Below are 19,261 nucleotides of genomic sequence, written 5' to 3' on the forward strand. Positions count from 1 at the left end.
TACTTGATGTTAATTGAACACCACTCGCTGTTGATTCCAAGTCATTAGGCTGTCTGTAAGTGCTGCATGAACATTATCTGCACATTTGGGTCAGGCAGTGTCTGTTTCCACCCTTGGTATTGTAAATGTATAAAGAACAGCTGTAGCTGGAATTAAACAGGCTAAAAATGCCTCCCAAAGGCTGTATGTTTACTGTGCAGGAAGACGGGGTTTTTACAAGCCAGTTGGCTATGCTTGCAGTGAGCAGGCTGCAGGACATGAGTGAAAGGATGGGGCAGTTTTTACTAACGCTGTGATAAAGTTGACGCAAAACTGTTTTATCTGTGTTTTGCATTTTGTACTCCTGTTACATGGCTGGGAAGCAGGGATTTGGATAATTACAGTGTTATAGCAGAAGAGTCAATATTCATTACTTACTTTGGTGTAAAAAATCTGTATCCTTCAACTATAAAGACACAGCCAAGAGGCTGTATATTTTAATAGACATCATATGGCATTCAATAGAAATGTTGAGAGAGGATTAAACGCCCTGCTCAGAGACAGCCAGGAGTATATGGAGATTATTATAAGGGCATGGTTTTATACTTAACTTAAAGAGGATGCCTGAAAGCCTCATATTTTACTAAGAAGAAATTTATTTCAATTTATTATTCTCTAATATTCATTATTTAGGTACAAATCCCTAATTAAGATAGTGGTTCCTCTCCACAAATTTCTGGGAAAAAAAAAATTGTACTTTTAAAACAGTACAGCCTTAAGACTGGTGGAGCTCTGAAAGCCTGAGAGACTCGGAATGAAACTCAAAACTGAAAGAAATCACCTTGGTTTAGATATTCAGCTTATCTAATGGAGATATTTATTCTATTTAGGAGACTGGATTAAACAGTACTCACGTGAATTCATCTGGCATATGTAGCCTCTCTCGTTGTAACAAGTGTCATCTCTCCATTTCCCCTCTGACTTAATGATGAAGACACAATCTGTCTGAAGGAGAGGGGAAAATGCACAGTCATTACAAAAGGTGATCAGGAGGTGCTGAGCTGAATCTTCTATATTCCTAGTGTAAGCCTGATGGCAAAGAGGATGGGAGAAGTGCTCATTGAGCATCTAGGTAATTATTACAAGTTTTCTAAGCTTTTGCCAAACAGCTTGACCTGGTACTTGTTAGTGATCCCTTAAATTTGAACCAGGCTTCCACTGGTTCAAGTAAAGGTCTGAAAGAAAGGTGTCTAAAAAAAACCAATCCTATCAGTTTTATTAAGAATCTGTTAACTAATACATATATGACTAGGGTACCTAGAATGTGTCCTCTCAGTTCTGATTTACAGTTATGTAGAACTGCTGAAGAATTTTCCCATCTATGAGAAAAAATGATAAAAGAACTAGTATTAAAGTACTGGTCTAGATTTACCTTAACTGAAGCAGACTATCTTACAGACAGCAATTACGTTTTACTAGTTGTTTTCAGTCATTATCAAGTTATTACTATTAGAGGTCTTCAGTAACAACCCAATCTTGCCTTTACTTCCTTATTTCTAATTGCTTCATTACTGCCCTGATTTCAGGATTGGCTGTGACCATATTTCAACATTTCATCCATTTTTATCTCTTATGCTAATTTAAACAAGTTTTAGTCATAAGCAGGTACACTGATGGTAGATGTTAAAAATCTCCAGTTGCTATCTGCCTATCATTTCTTCTACAAGTTTCCCTCCTTTGGTTGGAAAAGAAATTGAATTTCAGCAGAGCAGTAGCCCTTTTATTGAAGATATCATTTTGTACCATCAGAAATTAGCAAAACAGTGGGGGAGCACATTAGGCAAGAATGGGACATATAGACAGACAAATTAATGTTGCACCAACAATCTTAATTTTGGCTTATCATAACTTTTCTAAATTTGGTGTTGCAACTTGAATGCTTTTGGTAATGCAGCTTGGGGAGGGACTGATGGAATATATGCATCTTCAAGCTTGTTTTACAGAACTGGTATTTTGCAATGTCAAATGGAAAGCACAAAGTCATTCTTCAGAACCTCTGCCGAATATATTTTTTGTATTTGAACTGGTTATCCAGTGATTTGCTAAGACCCTTTCTGCTTAGAAAACAACTGGTTTCAGCATCTTGTTATTGATGCTGTAAATTCTCTTTTAGGGAAATCAACTAGCTGCCTAAGATATACAGGTTAAATTTCCTGTACCTCCATAGTGATGTCTGTCAATATTTCAGCATCATAGTAGTCATAGTAGCTTTGTTTCTTTTCTGGTGCACCATTAAGCCAGTTGGTGTAGGAAACAGTGCTTCCATCTGTCCAAAGAAATTCGGACTCTTTGTTGATATCATTCATCCCAATCCAAACATCTGTAATGGCATCCTTTAAATGATAGAAGAGGAAAGCTGGAGGGAAGCAAAAACTTCTCATTAAGGAAAGTTTATCCTGATTTACCCAAAACAGGAAAAATGTGCAAAAACCAAGAACTGGGGCCATATTAAAAAGATAACATTTCCCACTACATAGCTCATCTGCCTTTAAATAAATGTGTAGATAAGCACTTGTAGGAACATATGTTACACAAGCATTAAGGCTGAAAAAAATAAATAAAAAGAAAGTTCTGGAGCAGCTCAGAAAAAGTCCCCTTCACCACTGTGTATGCACATGTAGTATTCCGGCAAATCATATTGCCAGTGAGAGAGAGAGAAAATACAAATGCCTCTGAGTTTGACAGATCTGCGCAACCACACTCCTAACAGACTAGAAGTTTTATGAAAACTGAGCACCTGAAAGAACTAGAAACACCTGCTTTATTTCTTTTATGCAATACTTTAGATACTGTTTCACACTTTTGAGTTAAAATCAAGTGTAAACTAACCCATATAATATGCAATTTTCAACAGATATTTCTGTAATCTGTATTGGAGAGCCTAGCAGTTTCTTTAGTGGGAGAGTAATATTTTTCCTCTCAATAGAGCCCATACATGTACCTTGCACTTGTTCATTTGGTATGGTAGCCAGGTTTCCTCCCAAATTGATACAAGCGTCTCGTGCAGCATGCCACATGAGATTTCTTGTTATATCTGAAGCAAATATTTTGAAACACTAGGGAAAAAAACCAAACACTTCATTCAAACTAGCAAAGATTGGAATCGTTGCATGTGAGCAATATCCATTATCTATAGAAAATAGATTTCTCCAGAAAAATAAATCAGGGCTAGAATAAGTGACAAAGCTCAAAAGTGGAAAGTATGTATGTCTAGCCAGATTGTTATTTAGCCCTTCTCATTACACAAGGTGTAATCCAGAAGTCTAATATCATCTGAACTGATTTCAGTGATGTCAAGTACATAACCTCTTTTTACATTTTCCTCTGCCTGCTACCTGCAGTAACAGTGGGATCACTTAAAACCAAGAAAATGTCGCTTTGGGTGACACAGCTGCAGCTACTGTGCCTTGTCCTGCTTCTAGTGACTGTGGTTATTTATGACAGTTCATCCCACCCAAGAGTATGAAATATCCTTTCACACATTGACCTAACATTCTGAGGATGCAATAGTAGCCCAGTGTATACAAAGCAGACAAAACAAACTTTGGCAAATGGAGCTTCAAGTCAAATGAGTACAAATTCTGCTACATCAATGAGGACATCCAGACCATCTCTGAAAGTAGAACTATGTTGAAAACAATTGTAGTTTGGCATCCTCTTTCTGAACTCAGAGTTCTGGGAACCCTGTAGAAACCAAAGGGGTTGTTCAAACATATTCTCCTTAAATTATTCCACCTGGAAGGCTCTTTTTTCAAGACTGACTCTTACAAATTTCAGTTCCTAACATAAATAAACACATAAAACTGGAGAGGAGGAGGAGAAATTTTCTTAAATAGTAACAGTGTATTTTAAGCCTGCACAAATTATGTTATTTGTATTTTATTGACCACACATTTACATTTCCTGTATTTCTCTGCAAAGTTAAATGTCTATAGTTACCTCCAAAATGCTCAGCCACCCAGCCAGCAAGTTCAGACTGAACAATTACTCTCTGGATTTATTTTATAATCATAAAAACCTCATGTTTTTTACAGTCCTTTTCTGCAGTTCCACAGCTCTACACAATTTACTGAAGGTACTTATTGACATACCTTGTTGTTAAAGAAAAACCAACTTTCTGGACATCCTCCAGGAGGCAGTGAAGAAGCAAATGTTGAATGAATAGTACTGTTATGTTTTTCACATATAAATTGATGGGGTGAACCACAGTTTACATCATTCCACAAGCCTAAAAACAATTAGATTGAATAAGCAAATCAAGATGTTATAGTATTTGTAACAGTAATTTATCAGTTCCTATTTTGAGTTATAAAGAGGCTAACCTCTGCTTTTCAGACCACTGAAGTGAGTAAAAGAGCCACACACTATATTTATGCATTCAGCTATTTTTTACAAAGTGAAGATGTTTATGAACTTTAGCTTCTCAGCACTGTTATTGACTGGGCTACGGTTTAACAAATGAAAAAAAAGAATAAATAACTGGGATAAAAGGGCAAGTGACTCAGAAGAAGTGCTCTGGTCATCAATTGACTTCAATCTGTTTTCTCTGTTTGAGAGGATGTGTGAGGTACCTACAGAAAGCTGAAAGTTGTGGCACTGGTTCTGTGGGAAACTGACAGTTGGGTGGGCTACAGTCTAAGACATCACAGGGGGCTACAGTCATCTACATGCAGGCAACTGAAAGAAATCTGAGAGTTTAGTTTTGTTACTTACCATGTTCTGACAACATAACCACACAATTTTCCTCATTATTTGCAAAGTTGGGTTCATTAGGAGCCCAGGCCACATAGGTTACTGGAGTCCCATCTATCCAGCTTAAAGAAAAGATACACAAATAGTTACTAACTAATACATTTAGACCGAGACATGAGAATCTTAATTAACATCTCATAATTAAGAAGGTCCATGAGCATTAGTAAAACTGGCTAAAACTGGAAGGAAGGACAGTTACAGATTTTCCTCTCTTTACCCAGTTATTCTAATTTGAAAAAAAATATGGAAAATACAACTGGTTGCAAAATAGAAAAAGAAAACATCAAGTTTATGTTCCATTGATGGGCAGAAACGATCAGACATCATTTAATAACAGATATTTTTTCAGCTAGCCATAACATGCAATACAGAGAAAAATATTAAGTTTTATTTATCCTAGCTCATTGTATTTTATCACGTAGTTAATATTACACTCCCCAATCTGAGCATTCCTGATGTTTTTGTAGATGAAAACAAGGACAAAAATACTTTTTGGTAGATTTTACCCTGCAAAGAAACATCTCCATAGGTTATTTCTATCCATTCATGTGTCTGGGTACTCCACACATCCTGAAGTATCAAAACTGACATTTTTTCTTCCAGCTTCCATGCTTTTTACTTTAATACATTACTATTGAAGGAAAAAAGTCTGGCACGGCATTTTAAAAAATATTTCAGAATTTAGGTCACTTAGCCTGAAATGGAAAACAAGTTCAGCTCCCTCATCTATCTCTTATTGTTGATGATCCACTTGATCTAAATAAAGGAGATGCTTACTGGACCCAAACAATGACCTGTTTCCCTAATTTGAGTCCTAAATCAGGAGGTTAGAATCATACACTGACTCAGTCACTAGCAGCTTTTCTCTTCCCACTCATTTTCTGTCCTTGTCAAGGTTAGTGATTTACAGACACTCAACAGTGGCATAATAAAAAATAAATTAATTATTAATCATATATTAATCATATCCAGGTTGGAAGGGACTTCAAGAATCATCTGGTCCAACTTTTCTAGGTAGGAACTCGGTTTAGATGAAATGGCCCAACACCATGTCTTCCCCAACACTTGTCTTGTGTCAATTGTCCAGTATCGGGGAATCCACCACTTCCCTGGGGAGATTATTCCAATGTCTGATTGTTCTCATAGTGTCAAATCTCACCTAAATCTGTTTCACGTCAAGAGTAGAAACACAGTCTTCCAACTCCTAGATGTGTCCTAACTAGCAGATGGGAACGTGCACAGTGTTAGTATCATGCTCTGCAGTATCATTTCCTTTAGCTTTGAGTTAATTTGTGCATTGTTTTTTTCACAATATTTTTTTGTTAATTTTGCTGTACAGTAAACTTCTGCTGAATTTTCTCCTGGAAGGGGAATTTGCAGAGGCTACCATAAAAACCTCTGTCAGGAGCAGCTTTTGTTGCCATTGTCCACTTCTTTCTAATTCTGGGGGACCTCTCTGAAGCTGTGATCTACAGATATAAGGCATAAAGAAGGTAGCCTCTATGATGTGGAGCATATTTTAAGTGTGTGTGTTTATAGGCATAAAATCCAGCTAAAATATTGCTCAAGTTTAGAGGCCAAGTATTTGAAAGAAACTTGAGAAAGTGCATATAGAGAATACAGCTGCCAAGATTTTCTTTGAGTAAGTATTTACTGAAGAAAGAAATCTTCTTTTCCTATTTCTGTTTGAGGAAAACTATTGGACTTAAGAATATTCTAGGACTATTTCTTTCTGCTGTATACTCTTTATGTGGAACTGTCTTCAGTCCTTCAAAACAAGACAATTAGTACCTCCAGTTACATAAAATACTGTATTTGTTTCTACATATTGAGTGATCATCTTAACTTACCTAAACCTTTTATCAAGGCTCAGTTTTAGACCAATGAAGTATTCTGTCGACTCACTCCAGTATTTCTCCTGTAACAGAAAAGTATTACTTTTATTTAGAAAAAAACAAAACAAAACAAAACAAAACAATTAAGATCTTTGAAGAGAAACAAGCAGAAGAGGATGTGCCATTGAATAGGCCCACAGAGTAGTCACTGAAGTTGACAGCAGTAACACACATGCTGACAGTTATTCACAGTGGTGTGGTTATGCAGTCAGGCCCAGAAGTCAGATTTTCATCTGGAACATCAGAGCTGAGTCCTTCAGCATTGAAGGTGCTTAGGATGGGGCAGGAGAGAAACAGATCTTGAGTCAGAAACTGGTGCACGTCTTTTGTTTTCCATCCAGGACTGCAGCACCACCACATACCAGCCTCAAATCTCCCTCCCATAGCAGCTGCTTCCCAAGCCAGCAGAGCTGGCACAGTCCTATGTCACTCTGCCCACAGGCCTGCCTCACCACCTCAGCACAGCTGACACAGAGCAGGAGTAAATCCCATGGGACCAAAGGGCACTTTCAGGGGGGAATTTAATAGATCTCATCTCAGGTAGATTTCATTAATGAAAATGCTGATGGCTCTACTACTGAGACAATCCAAGTTTTGCAAGTAGATTTTCAAAAGCATTTCTACTTAAAGGTGTCTATTCATAATGATTCTTACATTTTCTTTAAGCACTCTCTTTAGAAATCTTCTCTCACTATTACTGTTAACAACAGCCAGGTCTGCAGAATTCATCCTGCAAAACTCTTGGGCTCTTTCCATAGAGACAGATTCTTTGCTGATATAATATAGCTGATCTTCATATATGACCCATCCATCTGCAGTGGTTTTGTATGCTGGAAGATAAATAAGGTAGCCTTAAATCTTATATCTGTAGAACATAAAAGCTCATATTAAACTAACAATTTTGAAAAAAAAATAACAAGATTAATAAATATATGCAAAAACCTACCATATGTGTCCATTGGTTCAGGTTTTAATGGTACTCCTGCAAAACAAGAAAATAGAAGGCATGACACATCTCTACAGTGTGTTTTACCACATAGCTTGTGACTGACTGCAAGGAGCAGAGTAAGGAACAGGGCAGGATTCTACACTCCTTTGCCATTGACTAAAAAGCAGGCTTAACCATAAATTTTATGCACATTATGCAATATGCGTGGTCATCTAATTATAATTGTGTATCATAAGCTGTGCTTCATGTCAGTAAAATCATAACTTTGGCTGAATCATATTCCTGCACAGAGCGATCAGGAATAATTGTTACCCCATTTTGTAAGCCAGAATAGATTTATCCGAACTGCTTTAAGCTTTGTTTTACAGCCCCTTTACTGATGCATCAGCAGATATAGCATAAGCCTCCAGAGGGGTCTTCTTATCAAGACAGAGAAAATTTCAACTAGATTTACTTTAGCTCTATAAAAAGTTCTTCCGGTCCCAAATATTTATAAGCAAAAGGAAATATGGGTATGTACACTGTGAGCCATTTCTGATTCCGATATAAAAAGAAATGCCACTGCATTGAGCAATTGCTTTCCTAAAAGCAGGTGAATCCTGAATATTATTAAAGGAGAACTTGGAGCACCACTCCAGGCCTGTTTCATCAGTTGTCCTTAACCATATTGTTATAGCTGTGACCAGCCTTGGTGTCTGCTGCCAAATGTACCAACACAACTGTGAGCCTGAAGTCTTCTCTAATAGAGAGTGGCTTCATACAGTTTCTAAAGGCAGCAGAATTTATTTCTACTGAAACATTTTTCTTTGGAAAAAAAAAGAAGTCTGATCTGGCAGAATGAAGATATCACGTACAAAAGTTTCAGTACTGTCCACTAGTTTGCTGGGTGTTGGGCAGGAAATCTGGCACCTTTAGGGCTGTGCAGCTCTCTGTGGCTGCCCCTGTGGCCTTCTGGGCTGCCTGGCAAATGATGTGCCTGGGGCTGGTCAAGCCCTCTGTTACCCACACCATGGGAAACAGCAGTGGCTCAGCCAGCTCTGGGACATTCAGCATCAGTGTGGGGCCTTAGGGCTGCAGAAAGGCAAAACAAACCTGCTTCCATCCACCTCCCATTACCTTCTCCAATCCCTTTTAATTGCCCATAATTTGCAATAAATCCAGTCAAATCTCAAGACAAAACTATGTTTGGTGTATAATAATATTGTATTTGGGGTTTAGCTTTACCCATGTTAGTGTAAAAAACAGTATTGTAAGGAATTCACAACTCCTAACTACATAAATTACATAGAAAAAAATATTACTAATGTTCTGAAAGCTTGCAATTTGTGAAAGTCTTGCAAACACACGGATTATTTATGCATCCTAATTTAAACAAATACATACATTTATTTATTCACATAATCTATAATTGAAAAATCATGGCTCATGTTATTTAATGCTCTTGACCTCCATTTGGAAAAAATAGTTTTCAAAATTTTTGTCTTTCTCCAACAACTTATATTAGAAAGCAACTAATTATAAAGTTATTTAAACTTCTTGCTTAAAGAGAAGAATAAATCTACCTTTTTTTATTTGACAAATCCAGTCAAGCTGTACTTCACAGACTGAAAGGAACCATCCCTTAGAAAATCTCCCTCCATTGAGTAGGCCACAGAACTTGTATCCTCCTGAATGTCTTGGACTGTCATCCCAGTTTGTGTACCTAACCTATAGAAGTAATAATTTTTGTTACTCTTTCTATCACTTTCTGCAGTTTTAGTCTCTATTGGCAAACAGGAACAAACTTGATTTGTCTTAATGCTTCTGTCTCATGTTAAAAAGAGGTGCAAATATAGTGAAAGCAATAGGCATGAGAATTTTAACAGTGAGGCCAGGATTTCAGAGACCAGGAGATCAGGCTGTCTTGCCATGGAGGGCTTTTCCTCTTCTTTGCGCCTCAAACCCTAGACGCAGGCAGAATAGAAACAGATAAATGTACTGTTTCTAATGAACTTCACCTAGCTATGAACTCCACTCCCATTCCCATAATACCAATCAAGTGAAGACGGGGTAGCTTTGGCTTCAGCTGTGACATGGTTCAAAATTATATTATCCAACAGACATCCAGTGCCAACGACCATATCTGGCATTAGTCCAGCTTTCACATCTTCCACCTCTGAGGTTAATGTGGATGAAAGTGTGGTTTTGGGGAGGAAAGTCACATCCCACAAACCTAGTGGAGTTATCTCTGAAGAAATTAACATCCAAATGGGAATGAAGAACCATTAGATATAACCTACTTGGGATTTTCAAAAAGTTCTTGCCAAGATCTCTTCCCAAAACTTATAAGAAAACTAATGTGCTTCAAGAAAATAGAAAGCTCCTTGCTTGGGTTAAAAAGTAGGAAATAGAGAGTAGGAGTAAAGGAAGAGCAATAAGCAGTGGAATCTCACAGGAATGTTGCACATATCTGTGGATATTTACATGGGCTTGAGAGATGACTGGATAAATGCACGGAAATAGATAAAGATTAAAGCTCTGAGCTCTGAGCTCTGGTTCTGAAAGGCCCTGAGCCATCCCTTGCCATCACTTCTTGGGGAATGCAGGAGTACACTGTGAAATATGCTTGCTGTCCCATTGGCTCTTCAGATGCCTCCGGCTGCTGCCAGGGACATAATACAAGGTCAGGTAGGACCAGTTTTTATATTCTGACATTATGTGTTAGTATTATATTCTTGGAAAAGAGGACATGTTGGAACCCTATTCAGGAAGCTACAGATCATTATAAGAGAGAGACAATTTCCATGTATTCAAATGTGTTGCTCTGATTCTACTCATGGTAATAAAGGTTAATAGTCATGTAAATGTTTGCAGGATTTTTGTTCTCTTTGAGCAGAATAACAGCAAAACCACAAAAAGCTCATGTAAAATCCCCCAAACATCTTAAGCAACCAAATATAATGAAAAAATACTCACTGGAGAGCCATCACTCCAGGCAAATCCTTCATCTGGATTCAAGGAAAATATACCAAGCCAAACTTCGTTAAAGCTACAGCGACTTTCACTAACAGAAATTACAAGGCAGAAAAGTGTGTAAATATCAACACAAAAAACATTCAGAAAAACATCATTAAACTCTGTACAAAACATTATAAAATGCAATAAAGTTGTAATAATTAACCTCTTACCTTTGGTGAAGGGCATACAGATGTGTATGTTCTTCACAAAAATGTCTAATATTCCTATGGCTCAGTGGTTTATGTATCAGACCTATTAGTAGTATTGATTCTGTATTTTCTCTATGTTCTGTTTTCTTAGGAAAGGCATTCACAGATTCATAAAGTGGTCTCAGCATTTACTACTTCAAGGTGAGTACATATGTTGGTCATGTTCTCTACCCTACTAACAACGCTCCCCCCACAATTTCATGTATTTCTAAATAATTAATTATTATACTGTTTGTTGCATTGTTTGTTTTTTTTAATTTCCTGTATACAAACAATTCTTTTTTTCTTAAGAAACAGTTAGAAAAATTGTGAGTAGAAAAATTTCCCAAGTATTTCAGGTTGTTTAGATTTTGAGGAATCCATATGTTTCAGAAATCATCAAAGAGCATTAATAATAGTTAATATGAAATATTCCTTCCATTTGGTATGGCAAGCAGATACTCACTACATTGCTTTTCTTAGTAACGGTATCTCCTCTTTACTGTTAATGGTGACTAGGTCCCCTCCTATTTGTCTACAAAAATCTCGAGCTTCAAGCCACGATTTCTTTTTAGCATTTGTTCTGCAGAAACACTGTGGAGAGATTACTCTAAAACACATTATATATGTTATAAGAAAATAAAGAAAAGCAGTCTTTCTCACCCATAAATGAGGTTTCATACAAGCCAAGTAAAAGTCCATAAGGGAAACAGCATTATTTACTCTGTTGGTAAAAATTTTGATAGAATCATAAAATCATAGAATGGTAGGGGCTAGAAGGGATGTCTGGAAATTGTCGAGTCCAACCCCCCTGCCAGAACAGGACCACCTAGGCCAGGTCACACAGAAATACATCCAAATGGGTCTTGAATGTCTCCAGAGAAGGAAACTCCACAACCTCTCTGGGCAGCCTGTCCCAACACCGCATCACCCTCACAGTAAAGAACTTTTTCTCCATGTTGAGGGGGAACTTCTTGTGCTCCAGTTTGCAGCCATTGCCCCTTGTCCTATCACAGGGCACCACTGAAAAGATACTGGCCCCTTCTTCTTGACACCCACCATTCAGACATTTGTATACACTAATAAGATCCCCTCTCAGTCTTCTCTTCTCCAGAGTAAACAGCCCTAGGTCTCTCAACCTTCCCAGCTAGACACACTTTTCTTAATGCACCCCAGGATACCATTGGTCTTCTTGGCCACAAGGGCACATTGCTGTCCCATGGATAACTTGCTCTCCTCCTGGACTTCAAGGTCCTTCTCTATGGACATGCTTTCTAGCAGGTCAGCTCCTAATCTGTACTGGTGCATGGTGTTATTTTGTGCTAGAGCTGTCTAGCTAATTAGTGTAGTAATAGCAAACAGAGGGAAGGGATTTCCAGAAGGGAATACCATTTCCTTTAACTTGTTTTACCTAAAGGAGGGCTCAGTCCACCTTCCAGATGAAGGGAAAGGAGAGTGATTATGGTGGAGAGGCAAGGTGGCCTGGGAGGAGTCTGAAGACACAGGCAAAAGAGTGACCTCATGGTAGTTTATAACTCTTACTTCACATGCGCAATATGATGTCTAACTTTTTGGTAGTTCAACAGAGAATAACCAAAAGTTCAAACTAAGCTAAAAATTGTGATTTGGGGATAAAGTAACCCAAACAGGACAATTCAAAGCCCTTAACCTTTTAACTATTTAGGCACTTACTTTAAAACAGGAATTACCATGGTTGTTTGATATCCAGCCTTCAGGGCATGTGGGGACTGGAGCGGTAGTTGGCAGAGGTGAAGCTGTAGCTCCCTTTGCCCACTGCTTGCAGATATACCTTTGCTTTGTCTCACAGTCAAGAACATTCCACAATCCAGCAGCACTCCCAGTTTTCATGGCTACACATCCTGGCTTACTTCCTTCATGAGAAATAAAAAATACATTGGGTATTGTACACAGTCTAAATGGTTTAGTTTTTACCTAAAATCTTCAATCAGTGCCCATTCAGTTCTGGCTGTAGAAAAGAAGTTATATTTTAAGTGTTTTTTACACAGCTGAAGGGCATAATTTTCCATTTGAGGAATTCATGATAAATTCAGAATCCTATTGCTTAGCTGTTTTTTTTTAAATTCTGAATGTCCTGTATCAAGAATTCTGTAGGTAGAAAGCAAATTTGAGTTTTTGCAGTGAAAATCTGCTATTTCAAGTAAGGAACTTGTTTCTATTTAGATATCTCAGGTCACATAACCTCAGTCATTAAAGTTTTTCATACCACAGAATCATAGGATGCCAAGTTTGAAGGGACCTCAAGGATCATCTGGTCCAACCTTACATGGAAACTAAACTCCTGGTACATATATAGGGAAGGCATGCAAACCTCTACAGAGACATGATGAATTTTATGTCATGATGTTTGCTGTAATTGTAGTACATTCTTTCGGAGATGCATACAACACAGAAGATGCAGTCAAATGCACACAATGGGCCTATACAATGGCTTGTTTGTGTTCTTTCCTAATTTCCTGTATATTCTTAACATCTTTGCCTTTTTATTCCTGTTGGGCACAGACCTGATATATTTATGGAACTGTCTACCATGGTGCCAAGAACTGGCTCCTGAAATGTCAACTATAAGCCCATATTTTATGTCAATTCAAGAGAGGTTTTTTTCCTATGAGCGTCAATTTACCTGTATCAAAGTTCACTTGCAATTTTACTGATCATACTCAGTCACTTGTTCTCCTGAGATCATCCTGCGTATTCTCACAGGCATATCTTCACTATCAGAAAAAATTTAATATCATCAGGAAATTTTGTCACCTCACTATTCCACCTTCTCGAGATTATCTGTAAAGGTGTTGAGCAGCATGGGCTTTGACACAGATCATCATGGGCCTCTGCCAGTGAACACTCTTCCTCCATAAAAAATAGCCCCTATAATAAAAGCCTTTCTATTCCTTGCCTTTTGATTAAACTTTTTATTCATGTTAGATCTTTCCTGTGTCAGGTCAGACTAGCTAAAAGGCTTCTGGTGACTGAGGTAGACCACATTAACTAGGTTTCCATTATTTGTATGCTTTTGTCTCTTCTGGGGAGCTCCAGGAGATCAATGAGCATAACCTCCCTTTACACAAGGAATTTTAAATATATTCCCCAATATATCCCCTTTATCTTATTCTTTATTAGAGATTCAACTGATTTGCCAATAACTCATTGGTCTACGTTTCCCCTCATGTCCCTGAAACTGTTTTAGATGTTGGCAACAAGTTTGCTTTTTTTTCACCCCTTAGCTCTCAAGGCAGTTTATGAGGTAGTTACACATTAGAGTGAGCACTTCACTTAAGGTATCCTTTACAGCTCTTGGATACTTGGCTGCTCTTCTTTATCTCATGTGTTCATTTGATAAACTATTCTCCTGGTATTTCAGCTTGAATAGACCTTCTGATCATAACCTCACAAAGAAACTTCCCAGCACAGAAAGCTCAGTTTCTCCCTCAGTGAAGACAGATGCAAGGAGACTAATTTTTCTTCTCTGTTCCTGACTGGTCTATAAGTTGTCCTTTTATACTCTGATCATCAGCTGGCACCATAGACTCCCTGGCAAGTTTTCTTCTCATGGCTTTTACAGAACTTTTATTATTTAATGTATTTTGATTTTTTCCCTTAATATTTTTATTTTATTTTTCAGTTTAGAACCTCCCTGAAGGTTTCTGAAAAAGTTTTCAAACAAATGGCCACTAGCAGGGATGTAGGATGTCTTGGTGAGACTCAATTCTTTCATGGCATTTTGAAATCTTTTCTGTGCTTCTGCACATATGGTCCTGTGAATGCACGTTTCTTAGCATCACAAATAAAAGAAGTAAAGGTATGACCATTTTTTATATTATGATTTTGTAATTCTAACTTAAAATCCATATTACACTTTCTCTGTTTCAGACTCTCTCCCAGGCTAGCTTTACCAGTAGAGGGATGAGCGTGGAATAATCTTAGGAGCTGCCTGTAACTCTTGTTTATCTTTTTGTGAAGATGAGCCAAAAGATTAATCTTATGGGTAAAAGTATCAGATGTCTTGATATAAAACTGCAGGTCAAATTGTTCCCTTTCAAAATAAAAGATGGAGCTTGCAGTTTCCCACAGAGTTTTAGAACTGTAAGTTCTTGTAAAATACACTGAAAGCTTAAAGCATAAAATTCAGAGGGCGTTGCCAATGCAAACCCAAATAGGGACCACAACCTCAGAGAGCACCCATTATCCACTGTTAAGGCACCTACCAGGCATTGCTGCATCCCAATGAGTGAAGGAAACTACTTCACCATTGGCCCACCTGAAAGTGCCTTGGTCCTCCACATCAGAGAGACCAAGCCAGAAATATTTCTCAGGCCTCAGTCCAACAAGGCTAGTCAGATAGGCTTGTTCATACCTGTGAAAGGGATCATAAAGACAAGAGTGAAAACAAAGTCATTTATCAAATCCTACTTTTCTAATCTGATGATAACTCCTTTTCTCTTTTTCCTTGCTTCAGACTGGGGGCAAGGCCCTTATGACAGGATTCATAGTCTCTGTGTATCAACAAGCAAAAGAAAGACTTTTCTGCTGTGCAACTAAGAGACCTCATCTGTAACTTAGATAATTTGCTCTTTGACATCCTATTAGAATTGTAGTTCCAGGAATATTTCAGAACATATAACTTTTATCAATGTAAAACTCATTGTCATACCTACTTTCAACTGTGGCTAAGTAACCTTTTTCTCCTTCACAAGTGATGTTTGCTTCTGAAAATGTTGCTGGAACATGTCCAATAAAGTAGCAGTATGTCCCATATCTTCTCCAGCCCTGTAACATAATTTTTAAAATTCCGTATAACTTTTAAATAGTTGTGATATAGAGCATTAAGTGAGAGTTACCATTTTAAAATCAATTAAGCACAATAATAATGAATGTTATTAATTAGAAACATTAGCAGTGAAGTTACAGATTTTTTCTAGGTGGTTTCTGTAAATGGTTTTCTGAAGTTTAAAGTAGCTGAGAGAAAATTGATAATAAACAAAAAAAAAGTCTATAAATAAAATATATAATTAAAATAATTTTGTATTACTTTCAGATTAGGTATTTATTTGACCTGAGAAACTGATGTTCCATTCTTATATGCTTACTTCATTGCAACCTGCATCAGTAATTTCCGTTTCACCAGCTACTTGTGATACAGGTTTTCTCTTACAAATGTAGCCAGCTTCCTTCTCACAGGCATAGTCTGCCCAATAGCCACCCTGTGGCAGGAAAAGGAATTAAATCACAATGATATTAGGATGAGTAATGTAAAGGAAATTAATAATTTCTTTCTTTATAACTAAAACTGTTCATTTTCTTTCTCCTGTCATTTTGAAACATAATTTTTTTTTTTCTTATCCAAGTCTCCTAGCTGATAAGAAAAACAAATTTGCTCACATTCAGTAAAGAGTAGACTGGGCTATAGGAGCACAGCTATGGCTGGTAGTGATAAGAAGAGATGAAGGAGATGGTCCCTAACTTGTTCTGCAGGGCCCTGTACAGGCATCTGTGCCATGCAGGGGTGATAAAGGAGCTCGCACAAAGGAGGCATCAGGAATCACCAGATGTCACCAGGGGAAAATGAACAAGGTAATGTACTCAAACTACATTCAGAGACCTATTTTATAGGCCTAATAATTTCATAGTTGATTTTTAGATGAACTTAAAGAGAAAATTTCATCAGTGATACAGTCATACATTCATTTTCTTTTTTTTTTTTTTCAACAAAAGTTCATATTTATTCTCAGCCCTTGTTACCACATCCTTTTTCTAGCCATAGCTAGTTGCTGAAGTAGTGGGGCACATTATTCTTTTATTAAGAAGTAAGTTCCAAATCTAAAGTAAAATATGTGTTGAATAATGTTACCTGGCCCTTGATCAGTACACAATCCTCTGGCCTGTTGTTTGTGGTGGATGGCTCTCCCAGATGCCATTTCGTGTATGTCACTGGGGTACCATCACTCCATTCAAAATACATTTGAACCTTACGATCATTTAGCCCAATCCATAGCTTGTCTGTTGGCTCTAAAACATGGAAGTGCAGAAATAGAAAAGATCTTTTATGTCCCTGCATCCTTTTCAGAGCACCCTCAAACTCTAGAATGTATAAACCCTTTCATAAATTCATGAAACATAAAATTATCTAGTGCTTTGCATAATCATTTTATAAATGAATATTTTAACATATATTTATTAGAATAAAGACAGTATGCTTTGGAAAATAAGGCTGTAATGAAATCCCTGCACTGGATCAAAAAATTTTGCTTCTCTTCATCATAATAGCGGAAGAACAGTAAATTACCAGCCTAATACAACTGCACTATGGGGATACCATAAAATTGTGTGAGTAGTCACTTTTTAGGTTCTGTTGTATTGGTCAGATTTTTAAATACTGATTCTATGTAACTTGAAGCATGGAAGTTTTAAGCTTCTTTCAGGAAAACTGAAAAAGCAGAAGAGCCCCCTAAGCCCACCCCCCTAGTCCTAAATCAATTGTTTAGGTAATAAGAGTTTTGACAGCATTCAAAACTCAGCAGGGGAAGGTTGTCAGCAATGGGATCTAATGCTGAGGCTGGCCCTGCTCCAAGCCAAGGCTGGACCAAATGACCTCCAGGGTTCCTTCTGACCTAAACCAGTGTATGATCCGATGGTTTCAGGCATTCTTCACGGAAATAAAGCAACGAACATGAAAACTGATTTTAGGCAGCATTCAGAAAAACGTGAAAGAAAGAAAGATACAGAAAGATATTTATAGTTTCTTCAGTAGTCGCTGAACTGGGATATGAAATGAGAAATAAAAAGTATAAGAAAACAAAAAAAAATCTCCTTGTATCATTGGACACTAAGCAGACAAATAATACTTTCTGAAGAAAGAAATTTTTGTGGTTTCAATATCTTTCACTTTTTCAATAATTAATCAAGGCTCTCATTACTTTTAAACATAATAATAATAATAATAATAATAATAATAATAATAATAATAATAATAATAATGCAAAAACCCAGATACTAAACAGAGGCAAAATGTAGCAACTCATCTACAGACTCCTCACATTTCTGCCAGGGGTATTAAAAAGGCCATTGAGTGACCACAGTGACATGTTAGATACAGTAACCTGGTACAGTTCTTTAGGCAACCCAGCCAATTCTACAGCTTGCTGCTGGGACACCACTTTGGCTAGCTTTGCTGATTTTTTTCCATCTGGCAGTGTAAACTAAGCTTTTCTTTAGTAGGTTTCTTCCATCACTTCTGCAGAGACTTGTGAATTTGCTGATTTGGGTGCTGCTTGACCACAATACACAGAGAATTACTTAGACCCCCCCGTAAGTTCCCCAAACACACAGAAAGCAGTACAAATACGATGGTTTTCAAATAAATTGCATTTTTTCAAAGTGGAAGTTAGATTTCATAATACTTTCACTAAGAAAGCTTCTCACTGGGATGACTAATGTCCTCCTACCCCCATGCAAAACAAAACACAAGTGAGGACAGTTGCGTAAGTCTGCAAGTTGCAGCACACAAGGCAGCACCCATTTTGAAGGAGGGAGGAAAGCACTGCACCAGCCAGCCCCTCTCAACCTCTGGCTCCTTGCCTGACTTTGGCTACAGTTTTTCATGGTAATAAAATTGTTACATCTCAATTCTGCTAGCTGGTACTTCTTGCATGCAGGCAAAGGTAAAACTTCCCCGCCTGGAAACACTCACTGTACCCAAGCCGAGACACCATGAAGCTGTGCTCCTCAAGGCTATGGATGCTGGCCAAGTGACTCCCTTCCTTCTGACAAGAGGTCAAAGCATCTTCCCATCCTTTGGTCTCCCTGAAGATCTTGTAACAGTGTTTTATATATGGTATCCATCCATCCAGGCAAGTAACACGCCCAATGTCACCTAGGAATATGTATCAGTGTTTTAGAGAAGTTGAAAAGCCATGCAAGGGACATCACACTGACAATATTTTCATTTCTTGCTGTAGAAGTGCTAAATGAAGAATTTTCTTTTCAAATTCTCATTAAAAGGAAATTATAGACATACAACAGTAAACATAAATATGATTCTAAATCTGACATTTTTTAGCTTGGAAAAGGGAAGATTTTTAATACAAATACTATTAAAGACAAATTGTAAGATTCTTACATAGCCAAATATCTGTAACAAATACACTTGTGTATTAATTTTAACAGCTTCTGTATTACTTGGTTCTTATTTGTCAGATAAGTCAGAAATTATCTACACCTAACATAGAATACTTAAAACTTTTTTAAAAAGTAAGTATATAGATAGAGTAAAAGTCACCTAGCCAGATTTACAACTAGGTTTATACATAGGGAAACACCAGCAGGGAAATCTTTATACAATTGAAATATCTTTTATCTTTGCAATGTGTCAGTCTTTCTTCTTTTCCTTATTTTTACTAAAGAGC

At 37.4% G+C, this 19,261-nt stretch overlaps 1 protein-coding gene across 2 annotated transcripts in view; it reads right to left on the reverse strand.

The window, feature by feature from the left end:
• The window catches only part of LOC127380496 (macrophage mannose receptor 1-like), a 62,072-nt gene extending 43,441 nt beyond the window's left edge, over positions 1-18,631 (reverse strand). For both annotated transcript variants that reach the window (XM_051609505.1, XM_051609506.1), the window contains exons 1-17: positions 18,547-18,631; positions 16,708-16,865; positions 15,947-16,060; positions 15,511-15,626; positions 15,065-15,213; positions 12,513-12,712; positions 11,287-11,414; positions 10,591-10,678; positions 9,198-9,342; positions 7,633-7,668; positions 7,341-7,516; positions 6,642-6,709; positions 4,753-4,853; positions 4,131-4,267; positions 2,981-3,095; positions 2,199-2,395; positions 894-984 (exon numbers count right to left, since the gene is read on the reverse strand). In XM_051609505.1, the coding sequence (XP_051465465.1) occupies positions 894-984; positions 2,199-2,395; positions 2,981-3,095; positions 4,131-4,267; positions 4,753-4,853; positions 6,642-6,709; positions 7,341-7,516; positions 7,633-7,668; positions 9,198-9,342; positions 10,591-10,678; positions 11,287-11,414; positions 12,513-12,712; positions 15,065-15,213; positions 15,511-15,626; positions 15,947-16,060; positions 16,708-16,865; positions 18,547-18,568 (2,041 nt within the window). In that variant the 5' untranslated portion in view covers positions 18,569-18,631. The remainder of the gene's footprint in view (positions 1-893; positions 985-2,198; positions 2,396-2,980; positions 3,096-4,130; positions 4,268-4,752; positions 4,854-6,641; positions 6,710-7,340; positions 7,517-7,632; positions 7,669-9,197; positions 9,343-10,590; positions 10,679-11,286; positions 11,415-12,512; positions 12,713-15,064; positions 15,214-15,510; positions 15,627-15,946; positions 16,061-16,707; positions 16,866-18,546) is intronic.
• Positions 18,632-19,261: the final 630 nt, after the last annotated feature.

Source organism: Apus apus, chromosome 2 (genome assembly GCF_020740795.1).
Source record: "Apus apus isolate bApuApu2 chromosome 2, bApuApu2.pri.cur, whole genome shotgun sequence".
Classification (NCBI taxonomy): domain Eukaryota; kingdom Metazoa; phylum Chordata; class Aves; order Apodiformes; family Apodidae; genus Apus; species Apus apus.